We start from the raw sequence: 15,958 nt of genomic DNA, 5'->3' as shown, positions 1-15,958 counted from the left end.
GGGTTCCCTGGCCAGCAGGATCAGCATCACCTGGAGCCTGAAGAAATGCAGATTCTCAGCCCGATCCCAGGCCAATGGAGTCACAAATCAGAGTCTGAACAAGCCTTTCAGAGGATTCTCAACAGGCTGAAGTTTGAGAGCCCATCTTAGATAGGATTGGCCACATTACTTGCAGGCCTTGGTGCAAAATAAAACTGTGGGAACCTCTGTTCAGTAATTATGAAGAATCCCACGACAGTGACAACAGAGCATTAAACCAAGCTCAGGGCCCTCCTCTGCAGCTGCCCAAGCCGCTGGCCCTGGTTTTAAGGGATGGGCAACATTTTCCACGTGTATTCAGAATGGTTCTTCACATAAGGAGCCCACTCCTCACTGCTCCAGGAAACATGATCCTCCTATTTGTACTGACCTTGTAGTCTCATGGAAGCCACCAAAAAGGATTAACTGTCTCTTCCAGGCCACCATCCGATGTCCACTCCGTCCTGAAGGACCGCCTGGTGATCTAAAATTGAACAAAAAAAAAGAGGAGCTTGGCAGATGGCAGAAGAGTAGGAGGTGGAGCTCACCTCCTCCCACAAACACACCAGAATCCATCTACACATGGAACGGCTCGCACGGAACATCTACAGAATGCTGGCAGAAGACCTCAGACTTCCGAGAGCACAAGAAAACCTCCACGTAACTGGGTAGAACAAAAGGAAAAAGAAAAAAAAAGTGAAAGGAGTTGGGACGGGACCTACACCCCAGAGAGGGAGCTGTGAAGGAGGAAAGGTTCCTGCACCCTGGGAAGTCCACTCATCATCAGGGAGATCATCCTGGACAGACAGGGAGTTTTGAAGCCTCCGATGAGAGCGTAACAGCCAGTTTGCGGAAGCCAACACGGAGAGTGCCCTGCACAGACGGTCGGTACAGCTGCCCTGCAGTCCCCAGCCTGAGACACTCATCCACAGGTGCGGGGGGCAGCTGGGTGCTGAAGCTTGGGCTTCGGAGGTCAGACCCAGGGAGAGGACCAGGGCTGGCATACAGAGACAGCCTGAAGAGACTGGACTGTGGCAGCTGAGGGTGTGCTCGGAAGAAGCCTGGGCCTGTCAGAGAGGCAAGGCGCCATTGTTGGGGGGCATGTAAGGAGAGGAGCAGGACCACCATAAGAGCTTCCTTCCTTGTGCACGTGCTCTCAGTCAACAGGACACCACCTACACGAGCTCTGGGCTGGGCGTGAGCCACCACCACCATCATGGGCTCTAGAGGCGGGCATGGGCCATCGCCACTGCTAAGACACACACAAGGAGACCCGAAGCACTGCCCCCCGCTGTCCCCGGAGTGCACGGGCCGCCACCACGAAGCCCATGAGCAGGTCCCAAGCGCTGCCCCTGCTGTCCCAGGAGTGCACGGGCTGCCACTGCCACCACAAGACCCATGAAGAGGTGCCAAGTGCTGCCTGCACTGTCTCAGGAGGGCATGGGCCACCACCACCAAGAGACCCACCAGCAGGCACCAATCACTGTCTCTGCCCTCTTGGGAGCATGCGGGCCGCCACCGCCACTACGAGAACTGGGAGCAGGGGTCAATCACTGCCCCCGCTGTCCAAAAGGCTCAGGGGCCGCAGCCACTGCGGTGAGACCAACAAGCGGGTGCTGATCGCTGCCACCGCCATACCAGGAGCGCGCACAGGCCACCGCACCTGTACACCCCATGTCAAGGGGATAATGTCCAGCATACACTGAGGAAAGGGGCGGCAAAGCATCCAGACTACAAGCAGCCCCTCAATGCCAGACAAGGTGGTGGAGTAGGGGATCGAGCTCACCTCCTCTCAAGAAAACACCAAAATCACAACTAACTGCTAAACAACTATCAACAAAAAAGACTGGAGGGCTTCCCTGGTGGTGCAGTGGTTAAGAATCTGCCTGCCAATGCAGGGGACATGGGTCCGGGCCCTGGTCCGGGAAGATCCCACATGCCGCGGAGCAACTAAGCCCGTGTGCCACAACTACTGAGCCTGTGCTCTAGAGCCTGCGAGCCACAACTACTGCGCCCATGTGCCACAACTACTGAAGCCCATGAGCCACGACTACTAAAGCCCATGAGCCACAACTACTGAAGCCCGCATGCCTAGAGCCCATGTTCCGCTACAAGAGAAGCCACCACAATGACAAGCCCGTGCACTGCGAAGAAAAGTAGCCCCCACTCACCACAACTGGAGAAAGCCTGCGTGCAGCAACAAAGACCCAACTCAGCCATAAGTAAACAAACAAACAAATTTTTTTTAAAAAGACCGGAACCTACGAAAAAAGATATTTTACACCCAAAGACAAAGAAGAAGCCACAACAAGATGGTAGGAGGGGCACTTTCACAATATAATCAAATTCCATACCCGCCAGGTGGGTGACCAACAAACTGGAAAATAATTATATGCAGAGGTCCTCCCACGGGAGTGAGAATTCTGAGCCCCACGTCAGGCTCCCCAGCCTGAGGGTCTGGCCTCAGGAGGAAGAGCCCCCAGAGCTCTTGGCTTTCAAGGCCAGCAGGGCTTGAGTGCAGGAGCTCCACAGGACTGGGGGAAACAAGACACTCCACTCCTGGAGGGCACACACAAGATTTCGTGTGCAATGGGACCCAGCACAAAGCAGTGACTCCACAGGAGCCTGGGATAGACCTACCTGTGGGTCTTGGAGGGTCTCCTGGGGAGGCAGGGATCAGCTGTGGCTCACAGTGGGGGCAAGGACACTGGTGGCAGAGGCCCCAGGGAATATGATCAACGTGAGCTCTCCTGGAGGTCACCATTTTGGCACCAAGACCTGGACCCACCCAACAACCAGCAAGCTCTAGTGCTGGGATGCCTCAGGCCAAACAACCAGCAGGGGAAACAATGCCCCACCCATCAGCAGACAGGCTGCCTAAAGTTGTACTGAGCTCACAGTCACCTCTAAGCACACCCCCTGACATGGGCCTGTCCACCAGAGGGACAAGACCCAGCCCCACCCACCAGTGGGCTCGCTCCAGTCCCTCCCACCAGGAAGCCTGCACAAGCCCAGGACCAACCTCACCTACCAAGGGCAGACACCGAAAACAAGAGGAACTATAATCCTGCAGCCTGCAGAAAGGAGACCACAAACACAGAAAGTCAGACAAAATGAGATGACAAAGAAATATGTGCCAGATGAAGAAACAAGATAAAAACCCAGAACAACTAAGTGAAGTGGAGATAGGCAACCTATCTGAAAAAGAATTCAAAGTAATTATAGTAAAGATGACCCAAGATCTCAGAAAAAGAATGGAAGCACAGACCGAGAAGATACAAGAAATGTTTAATAAAGAGCTAGAAGATTTAAAGAACAAACAGATGAACAACACAATAACTGAAATGAAAAATACACTGAAAAGAATCGACAGCAGAATAAATGAGGCAGAAGAATGAATAAATGAGCTGGACAACAGAGTGGTGGAAATTACTGCCACAGACCAGAATAAAGAAAAAAGAATGAAAAGAAATGAGGACACCCTCAGAGACCTTTGGGACAACATGAAACACATCAATATTCACAATATAGGACTCCTAGAAGAAGAGAGAGAGAAAGGGCCCGAGAAAATAGTTGAAGAGATTATAGCTGAAAACTTCCCTAACATGGGAAAGGAAATACTCACTCCATTCCAGTAAGTGCAGAGAGTCCCATACAGGATAAACCCAAAGAGGAACACGCCAAGACACATATTAATGAAACTGACAAAAATTAAAGACAAAGAGAAAATAATAAAAGCAACAAGGGAAAAGCAACAAGTATCATACAAGGGAATCCCCATAAGGTTTCTTCAGCAGAAACTCTGCAGGCCAGAAGTGAGTGGCATGATACATTTAAAGTAATGAAAGGGAAAAAGCTACAACCAAGAATACTCGACCCAGCAAGGCTCTCGTTCAGATTCGAAAGAGAAACTGGAAGTTTTACAGACAAGCAAAAGCTAAGATAATTCAGCACCACCAAACCAGCTTTACAACAAATGCTAAAAGAACTTCTCTAGGTGGAAAAGAAAAGGCCACAACTAGAAAGAAAATTATGAATGGGAAAGCTCACCAGTAAAGGCAAACACACAGAAAAGGTAGGAAATCACCCACACACAAATATGATATCAAAACCAGCAATCGTGAAGAGACGAAAGTACAGATGCAGGATATAGGAAATGTGTTTGAAATTAAGAGACCAGCAACTTAAAACAATCTTGTATATATTCAATATATAGAATGCTTTATCAAAACCTCATGGGAACCGCAAACCAAAAATCTACAATAGATACAACAGACACACACACACAAAAAGCAATCCAAACACAAGACTAAAGATAGTCATCAAATCACAAGAGAACAAAAGAAGGGAAGAAAAAAGACCTACAAAAACAAATCCAAAAGAATTAACAAAATGGCAATAGGAACATACATATGGAGAATTACCTTATATGGAAATGGTTTAAATGCTCCAAACAAAAGACAAAGACTGCCTGAACGGATACAAAAACAAGACCCATATATATCATGTCTACAAGAGACCCACTTCAGATCTAGGGACACATACAGTTTGAAAGTGAGGGGATGGAAAAAGGTATTCCATGCAAATAGAAATCAAAAGAAAGCTGGAGTAGCAATACTCATATCAGACAAAATAGACTTTAAAATAAAGACTGTTACAAGAAACAAAGAAGGACACTACCTAACGATCAAGGGGTAAATCCAAGAGGAAAATATAACAATTGTAAATATATATATACACCCAACATAGGAGCACCTCAACACGTAAGGCAAATGCAAACAGCCATAAAAGGAGAAATCGACAGTAACACAATAATAGTAGGGGGCTTTAACACCCCACTTACATCAATGGACAGATCATCCAGACAGAAAATCAATAAGGAAACACAGGCCATAAGTAACATATTAGACCATCCAAAAGCAGCAGAATACACATTCTTCTCAAGTGCACATGGAACATTCTCCAGGATAGGTCACATGCTGGGCCACAAAGCAAGCCTTGGTGAATTTAAGAAAACTGAAATCATATCAAGCATCTTTTCCGACCACAACACTATGAGATTAGAAATCAATAACAGAAAGAACTTAAAAAAAAAACACACACAAACACGTGGAGGCTAAACAACATGTTATTAAACAACCAATGAATCATTGAATAAATCAAAGAGTGAATAAATAAACAACTAGAGATAAAAGACAATGAAAACACGGGAATCCAAAACCTATGGGACAGTGGCAAAAGCAGTTCTAAGAAGAAAGTTTACAGCAATACAATCTTACCTCAGAAAACAAGAAAAATCTCAAACAACCTAACTTACACCTAAAACAACTAGAGAAAGAAGAATGAAACACAAAGTAGAAAAAAAAATCATAAAGATCTGAGCAGAAATAAATAAAATAGAGACAAAGAAAACAATAGCAAAGATCAATGAAACTAAAAGCTGGTTCTTTGAAAAGATAAAATTGATAAACCTTTAGCCAGACTCATCATCAAGAAAAAAAGGGAGAGGGGTCAAATCAATAAAATTAGAAATGAAAAAGGAGAAGTTACTACTGACACCACAGAAATACAAAGGATCATAAGAGACTACTACAAGCAACTATATGTCAATGAAATAGACAACCTAGAAGAAAGGGACAAATTCTTAGAAAGGTACAACCTTCCAAGATGAAATCAGGAAGAAATAGAAAATATGAACAGACCAATCACAAGTACTGAAATTGAAACTGTGACTAAAAAACTTCCAACAAACAAAAGTCCAGGACCAGATGGCCTCACAGACGAATTCTATCAAACATTTAGAGAAGAGTTAACACCTATCCTTCTGAAACTCTTCCCAAAAACCGCAGAGGAAGAAACATTCCCAAAATCATTCTATGAGTCCACCATCACCCTGATACCAAAACCAGACAAAAATACCACAAAAAAAGAAAATTACAGGCCAATATCACTGATGAACACAGACACAAAAATTCTCAACAGAATACTAGCAAACCAAATACAACAATACATTAAAAGGATCATACACCATGATCAAGTGGCATTTATCCCAGGGATGCAAGAATTCTTCAATATACGCAAATCAACCAGTATGATGCACATTAACAAAGTGAAAAATAAAAACCATATGGTCATCTCAATAGATGCAGAAAAAGCTTCTGACTAAGTTCAACACCCAGTAATGTTAAAAACTGTCCAGAAAGTGGGCAAAGAGGGAATGTACCTCAACATAATAAAGGCCATAGTTCATAGATGACCAACCCACAGCTAACATCATTCTCAATGGTGAAAAGCTGAAAGCATTTCCTCTAAGATCAGGAACAAGACAAAGATGTCCACTCTCACCACTTTTATTCAACATAGTTTTGGAATGCTAGCCATGGCAATCAAAGAAGAAAAAGAAATAAAAAATTCAAATTGGAAAAGAAGAAGTAAAACTGTCACTGTTTGCAGATGACATGATACCATACATGGAAAATACTGAAGATGCTACCGGAAAACTACTAGAGCTCATCAATGAATTCGGAAAAGTTCCAGGACACAAAATTAATGCACAGAAATCTCTTGCATTCCTATACACTAACAATGAAAGATCAGAAAGAGAAATTAAGAAAACAATCCCATTTACCATTGCATGAAAAAGAACAAAATACCTAGGAATAAACCTACCTAAGGAGGAAAAAAGACCCATACCCAGAAAACTATAAGACACTGATGAAAGAAATCAAAGATGACACAAACAGATGGAAAGATATACCATGTTCTTGGACTAGAAGAATCAACACTGTCAAAATGACTATACTACCCAAAGCAATCTACAGATTCAGGGCAATCCCTATCAAATTACCAATGGTATTTTTCACAGAACTAGAAAAAAAATTTTTTTTCATTTCTATGGAGACACAAAAGACCCTAAATAGCCAAAGCAATCCTGAGGAAAAAAAACGGAGCTGGAGGAATCAGACCCCGACTTCCCACTATGCTACAAAGCTACAGTAATCAAAACAGTATGGTACTGGCACAAAAACAGAAATATAGATCAATGGGACAGGATAGAAAGCCCCAAAATAAACCCATACACCTATGATCAATTAATCTATGACAAAGGAGGCAAGAATATACAATGGAGAAAAGACAGTCTCTTCAATAAGTAGTTTAGGAAAACTAGGCAACTACATGTAAAAGAATGAAATGAGAACATTCTCTAACACCGTACACAAAAATAAACTCAAAATGCATTAAAGACTTAGTGTAAGGCTGGATATGATAAAACTCTTAGAGGAAAACATAGGAAGAACACTCTGACATAAATCACAGCAATATTTTTTTTGGATCCACCTCCTAGAGAGTAATGAAAATAAAAACAAAAATAAACAAATAAACAAATGTGACCTAATGAAACTTAAAAGCTTTTGCACAGCAAAGGAAACCATAAAAAACAAAAAGACAACCCACAGAATGGGAGAAAACATTTGCAAATGAAGTGACTGACAAGGGATTAATCTCCAAAATATATACACAGCTCATGCAGCTCAATATCAAAAAAAAAAAAAAAAACCCCAATCAAAAAAATGGGCAGAAGGGGCGTCCCTGGTGGCACAGTGGTTGAGAGTCCACCTGCCAATGCAGGGGACACGGGTTCATGCCCCGGTCCAGGAGGATCCCACATGCCGCGGAGCAGCTAGGCCCGTGAGCCATGGCCGCTGAGCCTGCACGTCCGGAGCCTGTGCTCCATAACATGAGAGGCCACAACAGTGAGAGGCCCGCGTACCGCAAAAAAAAAAAAAAAAAATGTGCAGAAGACCTAAACAAACATTTCTCCAAAGAAGACAAACAGATGGCCAAAAAGCACATGAACAGATGCTCAACATCATTAATTACTAGAGAAATGAAAATCAAAACTACAATGAGGTACACCTCACACCTGCCAGATAGTCATCATCAAAATATCTACAAAGAATGAATGCTGGAGAGCGTGTGGGGAAAAGGGAACCCTCCTACACTGTTGGTGGGAATGTAAATTGGTGCAGCCACTATGGAGAACAGTATGGAAGTTCCTCAAAAAACTGAAAATAGAGCTACCATATGACCCAGCAATCCCACTCCTGGGCATATATCCAAAGAAAACAATAATTCAAAAAGATACATGCACCCCCAGCGTTCACTGCAGCTCTATTTACAATAGCCAGGACATGGAAGCAACCTAAAAATCCACTGACAGAGAAATGAATAAAGAAGATGTGGTATGTATATACAATAGAATATTACTCAGCCGTAAAAAATAAAATAATGCCAGTTGCAGCAACATGGATGGACATAGAGATTATCATACTAAGTGAAGTAAGTCAGACAAGGACAAATATCATATGATATCACTTATATGTGGAATCTAAAAATATAATAATACAAATGAACTTATCTACAAAGCAGAAACAGACTCACAGACTTCAAAAAAAAGTGGTGGTTACCAAAGGGGAAACGTGGAGGGGGGAGGGATAAAATAGGAGTTTGCAATTAACATACATACACTACTGTATGTAAAATAGATAATCAACAAGGACCTACTGTATAGCACAGGAAACTCTACTCAATATTCTGTAATAATCTATACAGGAAAAGAATCTGAAAAAGAATGGATATATGTATATGTATAACTGAATCACTTGGCTGGACACCTGAAACTAACACAACATTGTAAATCAACTATACTCCACTATAAAAGAAAAATTAAATTAAAAATAAAAAAGAACGAAGTTTTACACCAATTTATTCTGTAAGCACTTACTGGGTACCATCAAATTTGACCACAAGCTACCAAAACCATCCTGAGTATAACTAACTATTATAAACTCGGAGAAAATCTCTATAACCCTGGCGTAGATATAGATAGAAGCTAACAAACTGGACTCCATCAAAACAAAAATCTTCAGCTCTTCAAAATAAACCATTAAAAAATAAAAAAGGCAAGTGATGGACTGGGAGAAGTATTTGCAAATATACATTTGCAAGTGACCTGTATCCAGAATATATGAAGAACCCTTACTACCTTATCAGTAAGATAAACAACCCAATAAAAACACAGGCAAAAGATCTGAACAGAAAGTCCACAAGAGAGATGAAAACAAAATTCACAAAAGATAGAAAAATTATACAGAGAGATACAAACGACTAACAAAAATATGAAACGTGGTCAAGGTCATTAGATGTCAGCTGTTTAATACCACAAGTGAGCTCCTCCCTGCACCCCCGGGGGGCCTGAGACAAAAGATGGCACCCAGAGCTATGAGGCCAGGAAGCACTGAGCTCGCTCCCCCTCCCCCTCTCTGCTGTGGGGAGGGTGAAAACGGGACAACAGCTTCTCACAACTGCCACACACAGACTCAGCACACAACCTAGCAACGTGACACCAGACATTGACTCAAGAGAAGTGAGAACACAGGTGCACACAAACGCCTCCACATGTTCAGAGAAGTTTTACTCGTGGCTGTCCAAAGCTGGACGCGGTGGAGAGTGCTCCGAGGACACGGATACACAAGGTGTGTGGTGTGTGCATCAGACAGGACACGCGTCGGCCACGGAAAGGAGCCATCTACTGACACACACCACGACGTGGACGGTCTCAAATACACCGCGGACAAGGGGAGCAGGGAGACGGAGGAGCGCGGACTGGGTGACTCCACGTGTACGAGATCATAAAAAGGCAAAAGGAATCGCTGGTGACAGCAGCTGCCCGGGGCCCGAGCGTAGGAGAGAGCTGACCACACAGGGGCAGAGAGGAGCGCTGCAGGGTGATGGAATGTTCCGTCTCGGGTACGGGGGTGGCTACGCACATACATATAGTTGCTGAAAGTCATCTCACTGTACACATAAAAGGTACACATTGTATAGAATGTAACTGTACCTCAATAAAACGGATATAAAAATACACAGCAATAAGAAACCAGGAAAAGGGACTTCCCAGCTTCTGGTTCAGCATATAAGGAGCATGGAAGTTGCTTCTCTGTCCTATAAAAAGCTAAACAGACTGAAAAATCCACTGTTCTTGATCTGTAAGAGAGGTGAGGATACAGGGAACACTGCTGCCCACAGACTGGAGAGACGGGCAGGGACACAGTGTTGTGCTCAGGGCAGGGGGGACACACACAAGCAGAAACCCCTGAAGGAACCAGTGCTGGGGTGGAAACTAGGGTAGAAACCCTAGTTCAGCTGGAGGCTCAGTGCAGACAGCTCTGAGAGTGGAAAGCTCCAGGTGGACCTCACCACTGGGGTACCCGCAATATTGTAAGATTTACCTCCAGGGGCTCGACCCAAGTCCCACAGTAAATATCAGAGAAAAACCCCCTCGTGCTTCTGGCAGGGGGAGAGGAAAAGCAACCACTTTGAGAGACACCAGAGCCCTGTTCTTAACAAGGCCGGCCCTCGAGGGAAACTAGTTAACCACAGCCTAAGCTGCTGTGTATTATCAGAGCCAAAATGACCTGGGGGAAGAGAAATACCCAACTCCAGCCCACTCTAGGCACCCTGTCCCACCTAAGGGGATGGAAAAAACTGAGAAACACTGGAGAAGTTCATGGTCCAGAGGCACAGGCTTCACTAGAAGACCTAAACCCAATCAAACGACTAGCGAACGTGTCCCCTCCCCCCTCGTCACCAGCGACCTATTTACAGCAGTTCCTTTAACAGATACATAATGTCCCGCAATCGAGAAAAAATTACAAGGCATACTAAAAGCAAATAACACAATTTGAAGAGACAAGTGTCAGAACCAGACATGGCAAGAATGCTGGAATTCTCAGACCAGAAATTTGAAACAACTATGTTTAATGTGCTAAGGGCTCAAATGGACAAAGTAGACAGCATGCAAGGACAGATGGGCAATGTAAGCAGAGATGGAAGTCCTAAGGAAGAACCAAAAAGAAAGCCTAGACATGAAAACCACAGTGACAGAAATGAAGAATGCCTTTGATGGGCTTGTAGTTAGACTGGACACAGCTGAGGAAAGAATTACCAAGCTAGAGGATTATCTCAATAGAATCTTTGAAAACCAAAAAGCAAGGAGAACAAGACAGGGGGAAAAAAAAGAACAGAATATCCAAGGACTGTGGGACAACTACCCAAGGTGTAATGTACATGTAATGGGACTATCAGAAGGAGAAGTGAGCAAGGAACAGAAGAAATATTTGAAATAACACTTATTGAGAATCTCCCCCAAATTAAATTCAGACACCAAACTACAGACCCAGGAGGCTCAGAGGATGCCAAGCAGGATAAATGCCAAAAACTACACCTTGGTATATCATTTTTAATTATAGAAAATCAAAGATAAAGAAAGTATCCTGAAAGAAACCAAGGGAAAAAACACCTCACCTATAGAGGAACACAGATAACAATTACATCCAACTACTCCCCAGAATCCATGCAAGCAGGAAGAGACTGGAAATATTTAAAGCTGAGAGAAAAAAACCCCATCACCTAGAATTCTGTACTCTATGAAAGTATCCGTCAAAAGTGAAGGAGAAATAAAGCCTTTATGAGACAAATAAAAATTGAGAGAATTTGTTGCCAGTAGACCTGCCTTACAAGAAATGTTTAAGGAAGTTCTTTAGAGAAAAGGAAAACAATATAGCTCAGAAACTTAACTGATCAAACAGGTAACAGTTTGTTTAAAATAATAATGGCAACAATGTATTCGGTTATGTTTGCTTTTGTGCCTGTGTGCGTATGTGTACACATGTATATGCCTCTAAGGAATATATATTTGTGTGTGTATATATACTCACATATATGTACATATAAGTGAAATGAATGACACAATGATACAAGGGATTGGAAAAAGAAATTAGGATTATCTTGTTCTTGCAAGGTACTCACACCACCTGTGGAGCGGTATAGTGTTATCTGAAAGTGGACTTGGATTAGTTATAAATGTATATTGCAAACTATTGGGCAACCACTTAAAAAAGTAAAAAAAGAAGTATAACTGATATGCTAAGGAGAAAAAATGGAATTATAAAATGCTCTATTAAAACCACAAAAGGCAAAAAAAACAGTGGAGGATAAAAACAGGAACAAATAACAAGGGCAACAAACGGAAAACTATAACAAACGTGGTAGATACTATATCAGTAATCACTTTGAATGTCAACGGTTTAAATGCACCAATTAAAACACAGAGACTATCAGAGTGGATCAAAACACAAGACCCAATTACATGTTATCTACAAGAAACCCACTTTAACTATAAAGACATATGGATTAAAAGTAAATGGAATGGGGACTTCCCTGGTGGCGGAGTGGTTAAGAGTCCACCTGCCAATGCAGGGGACATGGGTTCGAGCCCTGGTCTGGGAAGATCCCACATGCCGCGGAGCAGCTAAGCCCATGGGCCACAACTACTGAGCCTGTGCTCTAGAGCCCGTGAGCCACAGCTACTGAGCAACCCCCACGTGCCACAACTAGAGGAAGCCTGCACACATCAACAAAGACCCAATGCAGCCAAAAATAAATAAATTAAAATAAATAAATTTTTTTTAAAAAGGAAATGGATGAAGAAAGATATGCCATGCTAACAGTGATCAAAGGAAAGTAACAGTAGCTATATTAATTTCAGATGGGGCAGACTTTAAAGCAAGGAAAGCTGTCAGGGATAAAAGGGGCATTACATAGCGATAAAGGAGTCAATCCTCTAAGAATACATAACAATTCTTAACAGGTATGCACCTAAGAACAGAGTGTCAAACTACGTGAGGCAAAAATTAACAGAATTGCAAGGAAAAACAGATGAATCCATTATCATTGCTAGAGAATTCAATGCCCCCCTCTCAAAAATGGACAGATAAGATACAGCAAGCAGAAATCAGTAAGGATATGGTTGAACTCAACAACCATCAATCAAGTGGATAAAACTGACATCTACAGACTACTTCATCCAACAACAGCAGAACACACATTTTTCTCAAGCTCACAAAGAACATTCACCAAGTCAGACCCCATTCTGGGTCATAAAACACATTGTAACAACATTAAAAGTATAGAAATCATATAATGTCTACTCTTAGACCATGATAAAATTAAACTAGAAATCAGTAACAAAAAAAATAACTGGAAAATCCCAAAAAAGGTAGAAATTAAACAACACACTTCTAAATAACATATGGGCCAAAGAAGAATTATCAAGGGAAATTTTAAAATATTTTAAGTCAGATGGAAATGAAAAGACAACTTACCAAAATTTGTGGGATGCAGTGAAAGCAGTGCTTAAAGGGAAACTTATAGGGTTGAATGCACATATAAGAAGATCTAAAATCAATCATCTAAGTTTCCACCGTAGGAAACTAGAGAAAGAAGAGGAAATTAAACCCAAAGTAAGCAGAAGAAGAAAAAAAGAGAATTATAGCAGAAATTAATGAAATTGAAAACAGGAAATGAATAGAGAAAAAATGAACAAAACGAAAAGCAGGTTCTTTGAAAAGATTGATAAAATCAATAAATCCCTAGCCAAGTTAAGAAAAAAAGAGACAGGATACAAAGTACTAATATCAGAAATGAGGGCTTCCCTGGTGGTGCAGTGGTTAAGAATCCGCCTGCCCATGCAGGGGACATGGGTTCGAGCCCTGGTCCAGGAAGATTCCACATGCCGCGGAGCAACTAAGTCCATGCGCCACAACTACTGAGCCTGTGCTCTAGCGCCCGTGAGCCACAACTACTGAGCCCGCATGCCACAACTACTGAAGCCCGCATGCCTAGAGCCTGTGCTCCACACAAGAAGCCACCACAATGAGAAGCCCACGCACGGCTACTTGTCGCAACTAGAGAAAGCCTGCGCGCAACAACGCAGACCCAACACAGCCAAAAAATAAATAAATTAAAAAAAAAAACCAAAGACCCAACGCAGCCATAAATAAATGAATTAATTTATAAATTTATTAAAAAAAGAAATGAAAGAGGGGACATCACTACAGATCACATGGAAATTAAAATGAAAATAAAGGAATACTGTGAACAATTCTATGCCCACAAATTTGATAGCCTGTATGAAATGGACCTACATGAAGTGGACCTCCTTCAAACAATTGTGTGTCAAAACCCACACGAGAAATAAACAATCTGAATAGACCTATATCTATTAAGTAAAAGTAATCAATAATTAATAACCTTCCAAAACAGAAACCACAAGGCCCAGAAGGGTTCACTGGTGAAATCTACCAAACATTTAAGGTAGAAATTATACCAATCCTCTACAATCTCTCTGAGGATAGCTTCTATACTCTATCCAGCATTACCCTAATGACGAAACCAGACAAAGACGTTATAAGAAAACTATAGGCCAATATCTCTTGTGAACATAAATGCAAAAATCCTCAACAAAATATTAGCAAATTGAATCCAAACAATATAAAAAGAAGTATACACTATGACCATGTGGAATTTATCCCGGGTATTGCAAGGCTGGTTCAAGGTTTGAAAATCAATATAATCCATCACATTTGACAGACTAAAAAAGAAACATCACATGATCATATCAACAGTTGAAAAAAAGCATTTGACTAAATCTAATACCCATTCATGATAAATACTCAGTAAACTTGGAATAAAGGGGAACTTTTCCAACTTGATAAAGATCTACCAAAAAAACTACAGCTAAAGTCATACTTAACGATGAGAAACTTGAGGCTTTCCCACTAACAGCAGGTACATAGTAAGGATATTCTCTCTCACCACTCCTTTTCAACTTCGTACTGAAAAGTTCTTGCTAATGCAATACGGCAAGAAATGGAAATAAAATGTATACACGTTGGGAAGAAACATAAAAACTCTCTTTGTTCACAAATGACATGATCATCTATGTGGAAAATCCTTAAGAACTGACATGAAAACTGGAATTAGTAAGCATTTATAGCAAGGTTGTAGGCAACAAAGTTAATATGCAAAAGTCAATTGCTTTCTTATAAACCAACAATGAACAAGTAAAATTTGAAATTAAAAGCAGTATTGTTTACATTAGCACTACAACATGAAATACTTAGGTATGAACCTAACAAAATATACATAAAATCTATATGGGGAAAACTGCAAAATTCTGATGAAGAAAATCAAAGAAGAACTAAGTAAATGGAGGGACATTCCACGTTCATGGATAAGAAGACTCAGTATTGTCAAGGTGTCAGTACTTCCCAACTTGATCTATAGATTCAACAGTCCCAATCAAAATCCCAGTAAATTATTTCACTGATATCAACACACAAATTCTAAAGTTCAAATGGAAAGCCAAAAGACACAGAATAGTCAACACAATATTGGAGAAGAACAAAGTTGGAGGACTGATGTTACCTGACTTCAAGACTTACTATAAAGCTACAGTAATCATGACAGTGTGGTGTTGGTGAAAGAGTAAACAGGGAGATCAATAGAAGAGAAGAGACAGCCCAGAAACAGAGTTCCATAAATGTAGTCAACTGATCTCTGACAAAAGAGCAAAGAAGGCAATACAATGGAGCAAAGACAGTCTCTTCAACAAATGGTGTCGGAACAACTGAACATCCACGTGCAAAAGAATGAACCTGAACACAGACCTTTCGCAAAAAATACTCAAAATGGATCACAGGCCTACATGTAAAGTAACTGATAGATAAGCTGGACCTATAAATTTAAAACTTCTGCCGTGCAGAAGATAGTATCAAGAGAATTAAAAGTCACAGTCTGGGAGAAACTATTTGCAAAAAACACATCTGATAAAGGACTATTATCCAAAATATACAAACAACTCTTAAAACTCAACAGTAAGGAAACAACCTGATGTAAAAAGAGCTGACGTGGTCACCCGGGCACGCTCACCAGGTAACTCTGCTCACCCTGTTTTGCGCTGGTACTATCTCAATCTGGCTCTCCCACCTACACAATCCAACCATGAAGTCAAGGCTGCAAAAGATGGTTACAACCT

At 41.7% G+C, this 15,958-nt stretch overlaps 1 protein-coding gene across 1 annotated transcript in view; it reads right to left on the bottom strand.

Moving 5' to 3' along the window:
- Positions 1–15,958, bottom strand: part of KLHDC4 (kelch domain containing 4) — a 60,174-nt gene that overhangs the window by 19,112 nt on the left and 25,104 nt on the right. Inside the window, exon 7 of the mRNA XM_082607909.1 lies at positions 410–502. Within this exon, the coding sequence (XP_082464035.1) occupies positions 410–502 (93 nt within the window). The remainder of the gene's footprint in view (positions 1–409; positions 503–15,958) is intronic.

The sequence above is a fragment of the Mesoplodon mirus genome (assembly GCF_964341445.2).
Source record: "Mesoplodon mirus genome assembly, chromosome: 19".
NCBI classification, from domain to species: domain Eukaryota; kingdom Metazoa; phylum Chordata; class Mammalia; order Artiodactyla; family Ziphiidae; genus Mesoplodon; species Mesoplodon mirus.
Note: the sequence above shows the minus strand (reverse complement) of the source record. Positions and strands in the feature narration are given on the sequence as shown.